At 49.8% G+C, this 17,651-nt stretch overlaps 8 protein-coding genes across 8 annotated transcripts; 3 read left to right on the plus strand and 5 right to left on the minus strand.

The window, feature by feature from the left end:
* Positions 1 to 176: 176 nt before the first annotated feature.
* N7529_000167 (Sin1 family protein) lies at positions 177 to 2,860 on the minus strand (the record flags this gene model as incomplete). Its single annotated transcript, XM_057235698.1, has 3 exons — positions 177 to 2,235; positions 2,301 to 2,780; positions 2,838 to 2,860. The coding sequence occupies 3 exons, from the start codon at positions 2,858 to 2,860 to the stop codon at positions 177 to 179; spliced, it is 2,562 nt and encodes an 853-aa protein (XP_057102501.1).
* Positions 2,861 to 3,637: 777 nt separating this feature from the next.
* Positions 3,638 to 7,058, minus strand: N7529_000168 (replication factor C subunit 1; the record flags this gene model as incomplete). Its single annotated transcript, XM_057235699.1, has 5 exons — positions 3,638 to 4,221; positions 4,274 to 6,663; positions 6,725 to 6,815; positions 6,869 to 6,893; positions 6,978 to 7,058. 5 exons carry the CDS (start codon positions 7,056 to 7,058, stop codon positions 3,638 to 3,640), a joined length of 3,171 nt encoding a protein of 1,056 aa, XP_057102502.1.
* A 1,207-nt stretch (positions 7,059 to 8,265) lies between these two features.
* pkaC (cAMP-dependent protein kinase catalytic subunit pkaC) lies at positions 8,266 to 9,629 on the plus strand (the record flags this gene model as incomplete). Its single annotated transcript, XM_057235700.1, has 4 exons — positions 8,266 to 8,796; positions 8,866 to 9,119; positions 9,171 to 9,545; positions 9,602 to 9,629. The coding sequence occupies 4 exons, from the start codon at positions 8,266 to 8,268 to the stop codon at positions 9,627 to 9,629; spliced, it is 1,188 nt and encodes a 395-aa protein (XP_057102503.1).
* Positions 9,630 to 10,004: 375 nt separating this feature from the next.
* Positions 10,005 to 10,416, minus strand: tim13 (protein translocase subunit TIM13; the record flags this gene model as incomplete). The annotated part of the gene is made up of 2 exons (XM_057235701.1): positions 10,005 to 10,244; positions 10,297 to 10,416. The coding sequence occupies 2 exons, from the start codon at positions 10,414 to 10,416 to the stop codon at positions 10,005 to 10,007; spliced, it is 360 nt and encodes a 119-aa protein (XP_057102504.1).
* Positions 10,417 to 11,239: 823 nt separating this feature from the next.
* Positions 11,240 to 12,563, plus strand: N7529_000171 (legume-like lectin family protein; the record flags this gene model as incomplete). Its single annotated transcript, XM_057235702.1, has 5 exons — positions 11,240 to 11,335; positions 11,541 to 11,611; positions 11,673 to 11,754; positions 11,809 to 12,069; positions 12,120 to 12,563. The coding sequence occupies 5 exons, from the start codon at positions 11,240 to 11,242 to the stop codon at positions 12,561 to 12,563; spliced, it is 954 nt and encodes a 317-aa protein (XP_057102505.1).
* Positions 12,564 to 12,966: 403 nt separating this feature from the next.
* Positions 12,967 to 13,968, minus strand: N7529_000172 (uncharacterized protein; the record flags this gene model as incomplete). Its single annotated transcript, XM_057235703.1, has 1 exon — positions 12,967 to 13,968. The coding sequence occupies one exon, from the start codon at positions 13,966 to 13,968 to the stop codon at positions 12,967 to 12,969; it is 1,002 nt and encodes a 333-aa protein (XP_057102506.1).
* Positions 13,969 to 14,687: 719 nt separating this feature from the next.
* N7529_000173 (PRCC domain-containing protein) lies at positions 14,688 to 15,845 on the plus strand (the record flags this gene model as incomplete). The annotated part of the gene is made up of 1 exon (XM_057235704.1): positions 14,688 to 15,845. The coding sequence occupies one exon, from the start codon at positions 14,688 to 14,690 to the stop codon at positions 15,843 to 15,845; it is 1,158 nt and encodes a 385-aa protein (XP_057102507.1).
* A 466-nt stretch (positions 15,846 to 16,311) lies between these two features.
* On the minus strand, positions 16,312 to 17,373 carry N7529_000174 (S66 family peptidase; the record flags this gene model as incomplete). Its single annotated transcript, XM_057235705.1, has 1 exon — positions 16,312 to 17,373. One exon carries the CDS (start codon positions 17,371 to 17,373, stop codon positions 16,312 to 16,314), a length of 1,062 nt encoding a protein of 353 aa, XP_057102508.1.
* Between the last annotated feature and the right edge of the window lie 278 nt (positions 17,374 to 17,651).

The raw sequence follows: 17,651 nt of genomic DNA on the forward strand, positions 1-17,651 counted from the left end.
GTGGCAAAAGTAGAATCAAGTCCGAGCTTATAGAAGGAATTAAGAAGAGCCGTGCGTGACCGCTCGAGGTTTCGACCCCAACGCCAACATCAACACTAAAGATACATTTGGATTTGGATTTGGAGTGCATGATATCCCTGTATGCCGTGCCCATAATATCCTCAAACACGATTATATCAAATGCGATAATGCGCCATGTTCTTCTTTATCTCGTCGACAATCTCCTCGGCCTCGCCGGTACTTCGAGCCTCAAAGTCATAGCGCTTCTGCTCCGTAGCATCGTTTCCACGTACAATCATCACACGGAAACTCTTCGGATGCCTGCGGCTGACCTTGGAGCCGATCACGTCGCTGAAACTAATCGACCGTGTCTTGCCACCAGAGACGGTTTTACCGGTTTCTCCAGGCACAATGTGCATATAGTCATTTTCAAAGGTGAGGATACGGTGATTGGATGCCGTGAAAGACATGGGTTGTTTGCGGAACACGTGGTACCGGCGATAATACCCGCCGAGGTGGTCTTGTTTCTGAGAGGATGATGGTAGCATGCGTTGAGCGCCCTTCTTGGCCTCCTTCTTGGCCTTTTTGGAGGTTGCTGGCTCTGCAGTTTCCACCATCAAAGGTGCGTTCGGTGATGAACTTCCAGGTGAGGTTCCAAGAGCGAGAGGACCCCCACCGAAACGACGGCGGACTAGATCAAGCTCGGTGATGCTACCCAGTGCTTCCACGGTGCGGTCAAGAGGAGCGATCGTGTTTGATCCCATTACCTTTAACAGGTAGTTACCCTTGTCCTGGCCCCAGCGCTTGCATACAGAGTCCAGGATCTCGGCTATATAGCTGTCGGTAGATGTGTTGATAGTCATGACATGTGCGGAGGCCTCTGTGTTAACGAAGCGAATCTTCAATGTTTTGGCAACACCGAGACGAGGAGTCGCATGTGAGGTGGGCACAGCGGGTCGATCAGCAGGGGTAAGTGTGCTGTGGTTGAGCGCAGAAGAAAATGGCTGACCCAAAATAGGATTTGCTCGGGCTGGAGCAGGTGTGATCTGAGGAGGCTTGCTCTGCGCAGCGGGTGGTTGAGCCGTGCCCGGTGTTGCAACATTCGCAGGCTGGTCTGTCTCTTCTGATGCAATGTTTGAACTGAACTGTGGGTATAACTTCTCGTTCTCCTCGAACTCCGCTTTCGAGGCTTCAACTAGAGCGAACTCATCATAGGCCTTCCCTCTTGCTCGTTGTCGGACCTTGGGAGGTTGATTGTTGTTTGATGTGAAATCCGTCATTGGAAGGGTACGCCCAAGTGCCGGGAAGTCATATTCAACTTCGCCATCATCAACCATCCGTAGAGTCCACCGGTTTACGGTCAACTTTTCACGGTCTAGCGCTGGGCCTCGAGAATCCGCCGAATATTTCCATAGGGCCAAACCTATCGTCTCAGCGACGGTGACGGGTGCGGGCTGCTCCGCAAGTTTAGACTCGCGCGTCACCGGCAGATCTAACGGATCTTCCGGGTCACTGGAGAAGGGAGCGTAAATCTTCAAGTACAAAGCGTCTTCTTGTCCTCGCCCAGAAAGCACCACAAATCTGTCCACAGGATTGCTTGGTGCCCGCTTCCGAGCCTTGAGCTGACTGGTCAATAAACTGACTGGTTGAATCATACTAATGGGTCGTGGCGGTGGGAGGTCTTGTAGCGTTGGGGCCGGTGTGCGATTCTTGCGAGGTGAGCTATTCTGTGGGCCAGTTCCTGGTGGCAACTTGTTCATCATAACCATGGGCGAGGACATATTTAAACCGCCCGCAACACCTGCTAAAAGTAAGGAGCCAGATCCAGCTGTGTTATCAAAATCAGATGAAATTGCAGACACAGCGGACTCGGCGCCAGAATCATCCTCGTCTTCCTCGTGGAGTTGTCCGAGAGCCAGGCTTTCTGCCCCTCGACTACCAGTCCGTTCACGTCGCCTGCGCGGATAATTGACGATGAGATCACTCCCGGAGAAAGAGACTTGGGACTTGTAGCCTCGGTGGTCAGTTTCATTATCTGTTGATAGATCGCTGCTTGTAGTTGTGTCTCGACGAGGTCGTAGTGGTATCGATTGGTTATGATTCGCAACATGCTGGGTGGACGGAGATGTGATCATAACTTCTGGTCGCTCGCGCTGATCTTCGGAGCGCATTGGAGAGGAGTCGGCTCGGTCTCGACGTATGGGCATCTTGTGGAATTTGATTTGATCGACAGCACTGTTTCTGGTCAGATCAGATCATGAAGCGTCATCTTTGCAACCTGAATCAGCTGAATCGCCTACCTGCCCACATTGTCCCCATCATCGTCGCTGTCGTCACTCAAATCGCTACTATCGTCTTCCTCTGCTACCGCTTGTCTCTGAGCCTCTTGTGCCCTTTCACGCCGACTTTTCTTCTTCCCATTACGTGCATGATGCCGTCGCGCGGTCATGTCCGTGTGGCTCTTGCCTGTCACCATGCCTCCATCATCCTCGCCGTCCTCCGGGCCGAGGCCTTGCAGTTCGTACTTTGGAGACTTCGCATTTCGTTCCGCCAATTTGTAATATTCGGAAGATACGTTCGCAGTGGTTGGGATTGGTGGGGAATAGGTGCGCTTCAGGTGGGATGAACTATGTGTATTCGGGTACGCGGCGGCAGTTGACCAACCTGCCGCGCGGAAGCCAGGTGTATTCAGGACGGAGTCATTGACGTTGATAAGTCGGTCTCCGATTCCGTCTTTGATCGTCGAAAGATATGAGGAGCGCAGTTGCCAGATTGTGAAGCTGTGTTTGGGTCAGTCCCCGGAGATCAACAGCTCTATAATTACACATCCGACTTACTCTTCATTGTGAAGAAGGGACATCTTCTCGATTGTAAGGAAATATGCCCGCGGTTCGAGTGTCTTTTGTATAATCTGCAGCGACCGAGCTCACTGGGCCGATGGTTCTTACAGTAAACTAAGCTTGCATGCTCCTGAAAATGTCCCAGACAAGAAGAAAATGCGTATCATAACAGGACCAGCCTGTATCAAATGAGAATCAGGTAGAATCAAGTGAAAGTGAAATCAAGGAGTGATATGTGCCAAAAGCACATCGGTGTAAGGTTGAAGGGGAAGTCGGACTCCGCAGATCAACAGATCATTTCCCCGCCAAGGGGCTTTTTACCGCTTACACATAACTATAAGTATGCGGTTCACTGCACTTCATACCTTCACCTACAATGAGTAGGAGTAAGAGAGTACTTGTCCAATACTGAAATACTGTATTGCTCGTACCAAGTTGCTTCTGTCAGGTCGCATCTTCAAGAAGCCTTTACTGAATCCATCATCGGTATAGATAACCCGATCAATAACAGCTCACCAATGCCAAAAGAACATGAGAATTTTCTTTCGACATCGGACAGCCACAAAGATATCGGATTCGCACTCGAGAGTGAATTCTTTCGTCTTTTTGAATACAATATGTTTACGTCTCATCCACGTCATGTATATCGCTATCAACAATATCTTTGTTTTCTTCAATCGAAGTCGATTGGTATATAAACAATAGAATTGATACTTGAAAGAACAGATTGTAATGCACCATCATACGCCACAGAAACAGACAATGCTTCAAGACAAAAACAGTAATATGTTACAAAATCATGCCTTGGCCTTAGCCTTGCGACCCTTCTTCGGCTTCTCCTCCTCATCCTCATCATCATCAGCCGCCTTCTTGGCCTTCTTGCCCTTAGCCGGCGCCTTCTTCTTCTTGGGCAAACTAACATACTTGTCCTTCTTTAGATCAAGTTCTTCCTCATCATCCTTAATCTCATCCACAACTTCCTCCTCATCAGACTCATCGATCGCATCCTCAATATCCGGCTTATCCTTCGCCGCCTTCTTTGGAGCGAGGACACTGCTAGCCTTGATGAACGGCATAGGATGCGAGCGCGAGTTATACAGACGAGTGAAAGTGGCCTTGACCTGGGTCTCGATCTTGATATTAGACTCGTTCATCGGACCGAGTCCTAGTTCGAGCATGGCATCGAAGTCATCGCGGGTGAGGTAGTAGTCATCCATGAGATCAATGACTGAGTCAACACTGTCCTTGCCTTCTTCCATGAGTCGGCGAATGATCTTCTTTTGGAGCAGGGGCAAGTATTGCTCCCGAATTTCGTCACGGTTGCCGGTAGTGCGGAGGCGCATGTGGCCCTGGATTTCCTTGACATATCGAGACATTTTTCCTGGAGATAGTTAGAAGGCGGTTGCAGAATATAAGACTGGTGATAATCATACCTTGCTTGCTGTTGGCGCCCAGCCAGCTAGTGAATGAAGCCCGATCGGACATATTTCCGAATTGATAACTGGCAGGTCGTACAAAACTCAAGACTGCATGGGTGGGCATAAGACTCCACTGCTGCTGGGTTCCGTGGATCATACGGTCGACAAGGTCACCGTCACTGATACTTGAAGCGGCACCGTCGAGCAGCTCAAGCGACTTCAATCGCTGTTCCGCACCCTGGTACTTGCCCGCAAGCGTGGGCCTTGTCTTGAGGTAATTTTCCTGAAGCATCAAAGGACTGAACTCGTGGTCGTTGAAATAGAGCTGGATCTTCTGGTCGAGGGTAGTGGTGGAGCTTGGGGAGAACATCTGAGCACTGAGAATTTTGCTGACGATGTCCCAAGGCTTGAGAATGATGTTCTTCTCCCACGCTTTGGACATTTCCTTGCCCTGGTCGTAATCGAGTCCCTGTTGGTCTAGCCGCGCGGTGGATAACATGTTAATGACCTGTCGGATATCGGCGTGTGTTCCTTCAATGAGGCCATCGAGTACATGAGGCGGGATCTTGAGGCCTTCTCGGAAGCAGATGGTAGATAGTCTGGCCCGGATTTGGTCGGCTGTAGGACGTCTGAAGGGGATTTCGAAGGTGATCCCGTCAAACGGCTTCATCTTCGGAAGTCGGCGCTCGTTGCAAATAAGGATTATTGGAATCTTGGTCTTTTTAACAATGGCGGCAACGGCCCCCACGCCTCCTCGGTCACCAGCAGACATGCCATCGACCTCATCCATGATAAGTACAAGGTTCTTCTTCCCGCCCTCAACCTGTTTGCCTTGTCCGGCGAAATATCCTTGCAAGGATGTTGTATCCAACACACCCAAGGTGGAACCCTCAACAAGTTTCTTGCTTCTGGTATCACTGGCATTGGTTTCCACGACATCGAATCCTTCCAATTTTGCCACGAGGTGGGCTGCTGTGGTTTTTCCAATTCCTGGGCCACCATGAATTATGACAGCACGGTATATACCTGACCCGTTGGGGCCAGCCTTTTTGAAATCGAGTTTTGCATTGTCGTGCCAGCTTCGCAGCCACTGCTGAAGCCTCTCAACGGGGGCCTTGTTTCCACAGATCATACTGGTCGAGGTTGGGGCATACTTCGTAGTCCAGAGCTCAGTGGATGATGCGGGTTGTGAGTTGGGTGGTGTCTGTTGCGTGGTAGAGGCAGGCTTGGAGCCTTTGGGGGTTGTGGCTGGCTTCGTGGCCTTCGCAAGCTCTGCAGCCTTTCGTTTCTCCTCCGCATCAATTTCGGCAGCCATAGCACGAACCTTTTTCTCGTCGGCTTTCTGTTTTTCAGCATACTTTTCGGCTGCGGCTCCACTGCCACCATTGGCAGGCAGTCTCTTGATCAACTCGAAAAGACCGTCTTCGTTGATGGTTTTGATCTTGTGCTTTGCGATGGTCTCGAGCTTCTTTGGACCAGCATCGCCGCCGAGCACAACATAGCTTGTCTTGGAGCTGGGCGCACCAACAACCTTGCCACCGTATTTCTTCACCAACTCGGAGCCCTCATCACGACCGAGCGACTCCAGAATACCAGTAAAGACGAATGACAGGCCAGCAAGGCAATTTGGCTCACCAGTAGGCATCTCCTTGGTCCCGGCCATTGCTGGGTCCCGCGACTGTTGCTGTCCAAACTTCCATTTCTTCGCCTCGCCCTTGGGGGGCTCTGGAGCATCAATGGTGGGGATACTGTCGAAAATATCTTGGATCTCTTTGTTTTCTGACTTGGCCTCCTTTTGAGCTTTCTTCGGGCTAGCCTTTTGCTTCTTTGCAGCTGGCGATTCTGTGGTCTTCGGCTTCGGGGCTGCCTTTTTCGTTTGCTTCTTCGGCTCTTCGAAATCGCCATCTTCATCTTCATCAATAAGAGTTTCCGCCTTGCGTTTGCGGCCTGGTCGGGCCTTGGGGGCAGGTGTGTGGGGAAGGTCTTCCATAATAAGATCATCTTCCTCATCGTGGGCAGGCTTCTTTTTCTGCCCCCTCTTGGGAGCCGCAGCGACAGGCTTTACCTCAAGCATCTCGAAGTCACTGTCTTCGTTGCTATCGTCTCCATCGACATAAGCGTCGTCTCCTTTGCTGCCCTTCGCGTATTCTGACGCAAAAATGTCATCGTCGCCTAGTTTTTCATCCTCGATGATCTTTGTGGCTTTCTTTGTTGAACTGCGAGCAGTCGGTCGTCCCTTGTTTAGAGGCTCCTCGGTGGTCTTCCTGGGCTTCGGGCTTATGGCGTCCCTTTTGGTGTTGTCAAGCTGAGCCTGTTCCGTGGATTTGGTAGGCTTTCCCTTCTTCTTGCTAGAGGCGAAATAGTCGGAGGAAGTTGTAGGTTCTCCCTTGGTCTCTTCAGGCTGTCTGTGAGGACAATTCGTCAGTCTAAATTGGTGATAATAGTGAACCTCGGCTCGAGACATACGATTGACTCTTTGGCTTCGCTTTAGAAGCCGACGGTTTCGCAGGCGTTGAATCCTCTTCTTCGTCACTGTCATCCACGATTTTCCTGCTGCCTGTTTTTATGTTAGAGAGCTGTGATGCTAAAACGGAAAATTTGAGCGCATACGTTTCTTTCTGGAGGTTGAGGCATCCTGCGTTTGGGGTTAGCAATTAATTCCGACAGAATCAAAGATAAAGTGGCCAGGATCCTCGTCTCAAGCAAGACAACGGCTTACCTCTTTTTTGGCCGGAGGCTTTGCGGAAGCTGGGCTCGAGCCTTGACTTGACTTGCCGCCAAAAAAATTCCGAATATCCATACTGTAGCTCAGTCCGTTACATGGAATTTGATAGAAAGCAGACTAGGATGGCGATTGAAGAGAGTCCGAGCTGTAGCTGCAGCTGTTTGCTGAATCCATCGACGGGTGACGCGCGACGTGACGTGAATTTAGCCTCAGGCAGCAGCTGAGTCAGAAACCACTTAACGCGACTGCAACCAATCATGTCCATAATTCTACTATACTTTCCTCTTGGCTGTTGCTTCTGCCTACAATGTCGTGACTACAATATTGTATGTTGGAATTGAGGTATTTCTTGACATTGATAATAGACTCAAAAGGGGGGCACAAATTCCATAGGAAGGCTCGGTCAAATGACCTCTAGAAAGGCACTATAGACACTACTTTACCGAGGGGTTTCAAATGAGTTATAGGGCGCAAGAATATGAGGTTAGAAAGAGTAGGTAACTACATATCCACAGATGTAGGCAATTGGACATATGGTACGGAGTACGGAGTACAGAATTTCACATGCGAGGGGCCCGTGACTATTGACACCTGTTAATTCAGGCAGTGTGACTACATAAGCATTCTCGAGATCGAAAACAATGAACCGAGGGCAGCAAGATTTGAAAGACCTTCAAAGTCATAAGATATCTGCGCGTAAATAACAATGTAGAACGTACAATATAAAGGAAAAATGGCCGAAAACGTTCCTATCAAAACGATTGAGTTTCCAAGTAAAACATATGAGCGCATCACTTTGTAACGTCATCATCCGAGTTCTCCGCTTGATATGGTAAATTGCGAGAGTCATGACCGGATGATCGTTGGATTGAATCGAGAACAATTCTACCTAGGTATGTCGGTATGTACATTTCATGTATTCAATGAAATATTATATTTTGTATATTTTCTATACAGATAAGCAAAAATACGAGAATCGGAATCTTCTCGGGAGTGGCGCCCAGCGAAAAAAAACCCAGCGAATAGGCAAGAAATCGAATTGAAAAAAAAGTAACCAATTCAAATCAATTCAAAATCCCAGGATCAGAGCAAATAAAACTTCCGGATGAAAGGGAAAAAATAGAGTAGAATCCAGTAGGTCAAAATAAAGAAAGAGGAAGAAGTAAATTAATCAACCGGATGCCCAGCTAAAGATCAATGCGTCATTCTGGTTGCCCCTCCCCACTTAATCCGGACCTTTCCCTTCTCTTTCAACCCCCAATGGCCCCTGTTTCAACTCTCCATGCCGAGCTTAGGAGGTTTACTGAAGAAGCGGCGTACGAAGGATTCGCAAGATCTCGGGGAGGACTCCAGCGCACCCACGCAAAGCGCACCCATGCAAACACAATCAAACGCTTCGCCCCAGCATACGGGCAATAATGCCGCTAGCATCGACAACATCATAAATCAGGAAAATCAGGAAAACCAGGGCCATGAGCAACCAGCTCAGAAGCAGGAGCGCGTCACAAAGGGCAAGTACTCCCAGGAGGACTTCCAGCTCCAGCGCACTCTGGGAACGGGAAGCTTCGGTCGTGTCCACCTGGTGCAGTCCAAGCACAATCACCGCTTCTATGCAATGAAAGTGTTAAAAAAGGCCCAGGTGGTTAAGATGAAGCAGATCGAACACACAAATGATGAACGTCGAATGCTGAATCGCGTCCGTCATCCCTTCCTGGTCACATTGTGGGGAACGTGGCAGGATTCACGAAACCTCTACATGGTCATGGACTTTGTCGAGGGTGGTGAATTGTTCAGCCTCCTGCGAAAGTCACAGGTGAGTCGCTGTTTGATTTTCTCCTAGGGTGTTTTGGAGTAAAGAACTTATTCTTATTATTTTCTTTAGCGATTCCCCAACCCTGTGGCCAAGTTCTATGCTGCCGAGGTCACTCTGGCACTAGAGTATCTGCACTCCCACCAGATTATTTATCGTGATCTGAAGCCTGAAAACCTGCTTTTGGATCGCCATGGTCATTTGAAAATTACAGATTTTGGTTTCGCTAAAGATGTCCCTGATATTACATGGACCCTCTGTGGTACCCCAGATTATCTAGCACCGGAAGTTGTCTCCTCTAAAGGGTACAACAAATCCGTCGACTGGTGAGTCTGACTCCGAAACTCCCTGGCGCCGAATTCGTCTAACCCTGCCAGGTGGTCATTGGGAATCTTAATTTTCGAAATGCTGTGCGGGTTCACTCCTTTCTGGGACAGTGGGTCGCCAGTGAAGATCTATGAGAATATCTTACGGGGCAAGGTCAAGTACCCTCCATACTTGCACAACGATGCGGTCGATCTTCTCTCCCAATTGATCACATCCGACCTCACTAAGCGTCTGGGCAACTTGCACGGTGGCCCCAATGATGTCAAGAACCACCCATGGTTTGCCGAGGTTACTTGGGAAAGATTGGCTCGCAAGGATATCGATGCGCCTTACATTCCTCCTATCCGGGGCGGACAAGGTGACGCGAGTCAATACGACAAGTATCCGGAGGAGACGGAGCACTATGGCCAGGAAGGAGATGATACGTAAGTACCTCGTGCCGCGCTCCAGCTATCCAGTTACACTAACTAACCCGCATTAGATACGGTCACCTTTTCCCCGACTTCTAGGTGCTTGTATGATTTATGACACGACGAAAAGTCCACAGTCCGGGGGAGGGCCGGAACTGATTGACCCCGGCAGGAGTCGTGAAAAACCAGGAGCCATTATACCGAAACCCATACTTTTCTATCTGCACATCTTTTTTCCTTCTTTTAGCAATTGCAATTGAATGTTCTTTTCCTTTCTCAATTGTCTGCTCGATGTACAAATGGATTCATTGTGAACCCTCTATTCCCACTCCAACCACTGGGGCATGAAAGCCACACCCATATTATACACGGGCTACCAGGCCGCTTCTATCGTACAGTAGTTCGTTCACAGATATGTGTGTCTTTTGCTTTCGTTCATATTCCTTGCTTCCTTCCGAGCCGCGAAATAAGAATTTAGCCCAAGAGGCCGCTGCCACCCTCAGGCTGGCCGGTAGCCATGGCACCAATGGCAGCCGCATCCTGGCCGCCGAGGCGCTTGGTCTCGCTTGCGACGCGGGCGATGTACGTCTTGCTAGTAACGTTCCACATGGCGATGTACTTATCCATGCAGCTGGACAGACAAGTGTTCTCCTTGGACGAGAGCGAAGCACCGGGGGTAGGGACGCAGGCGGTGAAGCAGTGCTTGTTGATTTTCTGGGTGCTGTTAGCTGGGTGTTGGGGTTGCTAGACAGGGGTGGTGACGTACTCCGATCAGAGCGCGGGCGTTGACCATGGCAGCTTCCTGTTGGAGCTGGCGCATGACGGCTGCCTTGATCTCTTCGGAGGTCTGGGGAGCGGCGGGGGAGGAACCGAAAATGGACGACATTGTGAGATGGTGGAATTGGTGTCCGGCTGGTAGGTGTGAAATTGGATGATATCAAAGTCGGAGTTCGTCAGGATCTGAGAGTTGTGTACGGCAGGCTTTAGCGACACGTTGAACTTTGTAGCTATGATTGGTTGGCGGAGTGGGCATCGAGGTCTTTCTTCGGGCAGAATTACTATCAAGAATGCATTACTGCACTCCGTATGTTCGTGACAGTTTCTTATGATCTACGAATTCATAGCACTCAAATGAAAATTTCAGTTGTCTTTTCATATATCTTCCATGTCTCTTATTTGATATCCTTTTCTTGCGTCCTCGTGATCGCTCCGTCCGTTTAGGATCTTCACATTTTCTTCCCTTTCCATTCTCTACCTCTGTCAAGGGCTCTTCTGACTTATATATACGGCGTGTAACTAGAGCAGCTACCTATTTAAGCATGCACATATCTTAAAGAACAGAATAATTGAGATGTTTCCAAAGCCGAATCCATAACATTTGATATAGACACTTCAAGGTAAGGCGGAGTGGAAGGCGGTAGAGTATATAGTCCCTCGAATGCCACTAAAACCGTCCGTAGATGTGGCTAGTGACCTGCGCCACACCAGATGTGGACACCTAGCATAACAAGCTGTATACTTACCATCTCCCTGTCTCTGCGCCTCAGGAACTTCACCTTTATTCACTCTTTGAGTTCACCATTTTCAGCCTTTTTCTCTTCTTCAATTACTTGGGTTCTCGGGTCCTGGCGACACCGTATCCCCCTCAATCCCACCCCCGGTCTATCCTTGAAACAAGAACCTCCCCTCCAATTGGGCCCTAATACAACATGCGCCTTCCTTCCGTTACCTCGCTCCTCTGCCTTGCTGGCTTGGTCTCTGTACCAGTGGCCGCCTATGATGACTCGAATATCAAAAGCATTCCTGTAGGTTGACCGAGACCCCATGTCGACATTGTCACCCTAGTCGAGATCCGAGGTACTGACTCCTGCTAGCTCCGCACCCACAGCCTTTCTCCGGTATAGTCATACCCCCACCTTATATCTAGCTTGTCTAGAGCAATCGATAGCAAGATGCGCACCACGCATTCAGCGCGTCTTATGAGGAATAAACATGTTGACCGCTAAATAGCCCTACCTCGATTCGGATTTCCAAAGCCGCTGGTTCGACTTCGGAGGAGATACAGTGATCCGCGCTGACAAGTAAGGATGCTAAGGCAACCCATTGGAAATGTCTGGGCTCAAGGCTGACGTTTGTGATTAGATATATCCGCCTGACGGCCGACCGACCATCGCAGCAAGGATGGATTGCCTCTCGCGTGCCTCTGACTGCGACCAATTGGCAGGTAATTACGTGGTCTTGAAAACCCGAACGCGCGCAAACTCACGCATTTTTCTAGATCGAGCTCGAGTTTGAAATCCATGGCTCCGGGAACTTGCATGGTGATGGGTTTGCGCTTTGGCTTACCAAAGAGCGTGCGACTCAGGGCCCTGTTTTCGGTTCGACGGACAAATTCGAGGGTCTTGGTATCTTCTTCGACACCTATAAGAACAACCGTCCCGGCGTGTCGTTCCCCTACGTCATGGCCATGATGGGTGACGGACAGACTACCTACGACCAAGCGCACGACGGCAAGGCCAATGAGCTGGCTGGTTGCTCTGTTAGTTGATTCGCAAGCACTCAGAAAACATGACTAACAGTGATAATTAGGCCCGTGGTCTCCGAAGTGCCCCTGTACCGACTAAAGCCCGCCTTACTTACTTCCAGGACAAGTCCCTGTCTCTGGAGTTGCAGTACAAGACCGAAGACACCTGGACCGAATGCTTTACCCTCAACGCTGAGGATTCCAACATTGCCATTCCTTCCGTAGCTTACTTGGGTCTCTCTGCCGAGACCGGTGAGCTGAGCGACAACCACGACATCATCTCCCTCAAGGCAGAGAACCTCTACTCCCTGAACCGCGGCAACAACAACGGCGGCAAGGGCTCCTCCGACGGCCGCTCCAAGGGCCGCCCTACTTCTCCCAGACCTGCCAAGGAAAGCGGCAGCTGGACCTGGTTCCTGTTCAAGACTATCCTGTTCATCGGTGCCATCGTCGGTGCCTACTTTGGTTATACCGTCTACCGGACTAAAGCCCGGTCATCGCGTTTCTAAATTTACGTCTCATGGACATTTAGCAAAACACAAAACGCTCTCTCAACTTTGTGATTTGTGCTGGCTTGTGATTTTGCCCAGCTTCTTTCCAAAATGGATCTTGCATACATAGCCCCTGTCGACCTTTTTTATTTACTCCGATCTACGTTTTCTCTCAGCTTTCGTTCTTTTTTCTCCATCTTTGAAATGAATACAAGTCATGATCATTTAATCCCGTGCAATGGTATACAGTCCATGGAAGGTCTAGAAACAGCTGATATTGAAGAATGTCGCCAGACTTTCTAGGTGTAATGTATATATTGCAGCATCTTGATGCTCGGGGTATCATAACACAGGTATTAAAAAAAAGAAATAGACGCCGCCTTATGCCAGCTGGGGATATCATCACTCAATCAGAGAATGCTCAGCTATGTCGCTCTTTCTCCTCATTCCACATGCGATCAACAATCTGAAAGACCTCCGTAACACTGCGCATAACAACCTCATCAATTCCAAGTGCGCTATACCGATGCTGTATTTTATCAGGATGCCAACGAATCCGCTCCGTCTTCAGCGTATTCAACAACTCCTCCCCAGGCGCATGCCTCATAAACACTTCAACAGCAGCAGGCTCGACATCAGCCCTCTTCCCAGACCTAACAGGCCAGAAAATCATATCCCGCAATGACTGAGAAGTAGACCCCTCCCCAAGCTTCCTCATCCCCTCCCAACTCCCCAAATACTCCTCCCAAACACCACCCCAAGCCTTCCCCCTCTTCCTCTCCGCCCCACGCCTCAAACTCTCATCCATAGCCCTCTCAAATGCCCTCCTTTCCTCCTCCGCACTCCTCCCCTTCTCCTCACTCTTCTTCTTCATCCGCTCAGCCCGCAGCCTCTCCTGCTCAGCAAGCTGACCCTCCCGTGTGCGCTCCCACATCCGCGTGCGCACATACGCAACGTACTCTTCTTCCGTCATCTGCTCTAGTTCGCCCTGTGGGCCCGGCACATGCGGCACGCTATAATTGTGGATTGGTTGGCCATATACCCCCTCCCAGTACGCGGCGCCTTCATCGTCACCTAGCGCATCGAAGAGCGATTCGCGAAACGCGTCTGCTGTTGGCAGTTGGGGGTCGGTTGGTGTGTGGTTGTGCTCGTGGTTGTGCTCGTGGTTGTGCTCGTGGTTGTGCTCGTGGTTGTGCTCGTGGTCTCGGTGTCGGTGTCGGCGCTTGGATGGTTCTTCTGTGCGCGACCGGTGGCTGCGCTTGCGGTGTTGCCGCTTTTCGTCTTGTTTGGAGTCTTTGGGGTGTCTGGAGGAGCTCTTGAAGCGGAATTTGCCTTTGTGGCTTGCTTTTGTATATTCGTTGTATTGGGCCTCTGGGGCTTGTGAATCCCTGGGTCCCGAGGCCGTTGTAGGCTCCGGATTCATTATAGGTGTGTTTCTTGTAACGAGGCTTCTCTCATTGTGTGTGTGTATGACACAATAACTCGAAGCCAAGGTGGGAAAAGAAAGCGCGGAGATAACCCGTCTTAGTCATACCCTTATCTCCACCTATAGCTCTCCAGGCCTACAAACGTATCCCAAGTCTACTCCGTGCATTTTGATAGATGTTTTTTTAGGTTTGATGCTAAGTTCCCTTTCTAGTGGCTTTTCTTTCATGATCTTATAACATGATTGTCTCGTCTATGTCCATCATTGAAGCTTGCCATGGTGAGCTGATACATTCTAACAGTCAACCAAGCTATTTAAGTGATTTCATTCAAAACAAACAAAGTGACAACGTAGATCACTACATAGTTCTTTAAAAAAAATTACTCAACCTAAACGCGCGACTTATGGAGATTCCAGCTTTGTTTTGCGCAACGTAGAGATAGGCATTTTCGGGCGCTATGGTAAGGTATGAATGGTTATGTATACTAGTCACCCTTAGGAGATCTGGATATATTGGGTGTGGTTGGTGGAAAGGCGTGAGAATTATGGGGAAAAGTGGCGGGCTAGCTTAACCTAATTTAGACTAGTGTTTCTTATGAAAGATTATATAAGGGCATGCTTGGCACTAAACCAGAAAGGGAAAGCCAAAAAGTGGCAGAGGAAATCAAATACATACAACGTATATTGTACATATCTACGTACTCTCATCTTTCACCATGGCGCTCGTAGCCTACTCTGACTCTGAAGGATCGGATGCCGAGCAAGATACTACAGCTGTGCCCTCGATCGATCAGAAGAAGTCCGATTCCAAAAAGTTCCAAGTGGATCGCAACACGGGCAACATTCGTATCGCACTCCCTGAGATCAAACCCGAACCATCTGCCCGAGACGCCGAAGATGGCCCGCGAAAGAAACCCCGCGTCGGGGGAGGCCTTTCGGGGTTCAATTCCTTCCTTCCGGCCCCGAAACGAGCAGCTGAAAAGAAAGCGCCTGTGGCAACAATGCGGAAACCGTTTAGTTTGAAGACCGGTGCAGGCCCTGGATTCGATCGTAGCGCAGATGCGGAAACGAAGAATGACTATGCGTTCGATGACCTGGCTGGAGATGCTGAGGACATACCTACAGCTGGTAGCCTCAAACCCGACACTGCATCAGATACACCCCAAACACTGAAGAAAGAGGAGGAGGTCAAACTAAAGGGCAACCCAATGATGTTTAGACCTTTGTCCGTAGGACGACCTCAGAAGAAGAGAAAGACCACCAAAGTGACAGAGCAACCGACACCTGGTCCGGCTGCACCAAAAGCCGCCCAACCTCCACCTCAACAGTCTAAACAACCCTCTGCCCCCGCAACCAAACCAAAAGTCAGCCTCTTTTCTCTATCCTCAGACGAGTCCACCCGACCAGACACCGCGCATGTACCGCCAGCAACCTATCAGCCGCTATTTTACAATGCAGAAGGCGACGACGAGGACGAAGCATCAATTGACCCAGCATTTGCCGAATCTTCATACCTTGCGCCGACCCCTGCAACAGCAACAGTTTCGTCCAATCCCGGATCATCGCTGGACTCGATCGCCAACGACCTCAATCTATCGAAATCCGAAAGACGCCAGTTATTCGGCCGGAATGCCGTGTCTTCGCAGTCACAGGTGCGCACCTTCAACACAGACGAAGAGTATGCCTCAAATCAGGTCCTGGCCCAAGGCGAGCTCGCTGCTGCTGTTCACAACCCTGTGCGCTCCATTGCGCCTGGCAAACACACCCTTCAGCAATTGGTCAATGCGGCAAGCTCGCAGAAGGAGGCGTTGGAGGAGAGTTTTGCATCTGGAAAGCGGAACAAGAAAGAGGCGGGATCGAAGTACGGATGGTAGTTCTAGTTTCGAAGACATTCGGAGGGGGCGTTTATACATGCGCATTTGCATTGAGATACCATTATTATTGCTGTTGCTATTTTGCAGAGAATGACAAATTTTGTACTAGTGAAAGAATTACCTAGGTACCGGACTTCCTCTGCCACCTCTTGACGTTCCATTTCCGTTTGAGTGCTCAGAGCTCGCCGCTTTTTGCTCACTGAGCAGATCTGAGCACGCCTCTGAGGGGGGTGTCATTGTCAACACCCTTGTTGTTACCGAATTCGAGTATACCATCAGCTTGCACAATTTAAAAAACCACTGGGGCATGATTAAATTGATGTCCTAGCCCTGCTGTGCGAGAAAACCCGCACGTCTGGCACATATATGACCGGCGATATGGATTTTCTAGGTAACTGAACAGAGACCCCCTTAGGCATAGAGGTAGTCTCGAGGTGTCACTCAGCGGTTAATTCCAGCCACGTCATCATGCCCGGACACTAGGTTCCACAACGCTAAACTCATCGAGATCGCAGTCTAATCTGACCAGTGCGTTGATAGGTAAAGTCAGCAACGGACTCGTGTGGCCAAAGTCGACGTTCATCAAGATCGGTAGCTGCTCCTCAAGACTTCGACCAACAACCACATTGAAAACTTCATTGATCACATTTGCAAGCTCATCCTGCATGGAGGTATCGTATTTGTATCCTCGCCCAATGATCAGTCCGCGAATCTCATGCAGTATGCCACATAGAGCAAGGTCGACAAGGTTATTCCGGAACTTGGACACAGAATACGGCAGCTGTATGTCGTCGCCCATCGAGGACTCAAGAAAGAGAATCTTGTTTTTCCACGAGACAGGGGCGTAGGGAGTTCCTTGAAGTCGCACGACACAAGTTACAGTACCCCCGTATAGATGTCCAGTAGCTTGACCTCCCCGAAGCCATCTCCACGAGGGTGAATCGGTGGTTTCGCGTGGCTTGTCGAGCGTCTCATGACCGAACAAGAAGTCGCTATGTTCCTTCGAGCAGATAGGCGATCGAGGAAGTGGACCAACTGACGTGCCCGCCTCGTTTAGAACACGAAGAAAGTGGTCGACTGTGAATTGCATGGGCTTAGGAAAATCGGAGAAATCTGTGAGAACACTTGGTCCGTAAAATGTGCGCAAGCCGGTCCGGGCTTGAATTGCATAATGCAGGAAGGTGGTGTCACTATACCCGACGAAGATCTTAGGATTGGATCGAATAAGGGAATAATCCAGAAAAGGCAGCAGTTCATTAGCGTGTTCGCCACCAATCGTGCAAATAATGGCGGCTATCGTGTCATCACGAAATGCGGCATGAATCTCATCGCATCGAACGCGAATAGATTCCGTGATTGTGGCTGTTGTCTCTTTCGAGAAGATAATCTGCACCTGGAAGCCTAGAGACTCTAGGTAGGTTTTCCCTCGGGCGAGAGGAATCGGTAGGATGTCATTAAGGCGCGCGGAGGGAGAGACAAAGGCTATCTTGTCTCCTCTCTTCAAAGCTTTCGGCAGAATTGGGTCCATTGAGGTTGAGCCTGACATGAGACGAGCACTACGCAATCTTTGGTGCTTCCCACTTCTGATTGACAGAGATCTCCCGCACGTGGATCTGCCGTTCGTAGGTTGGTGCCTATTGCCGCATGTCCACTGTCTAACCTTTAAATAACAGGGTTGGGGGGACCGCTAGTCGTCGGGTAGCGAACTAGTCGTTGTCTTTACAGTATCTGCCGATCATCATTGGCCTCAACGTCCTCAGCTGATGTCCGTGCATTTTCCTAATCAGCACCCCCCCCGGAGCCCGG

The sequence above is a fragment of the Penicillium soppii genome, assembly GCF_028829465.1.
Source record: "Penicillium soppii strain IBT 18220 chromosome Unknown utg000001l, whole genome shotgun sequence".
NCBI lineage: Eukaryota > Fungi > Ascomycota > Eurotiomycetes > Eurotiales > Aspergillaceae > Penicillium > Penicillium soppii.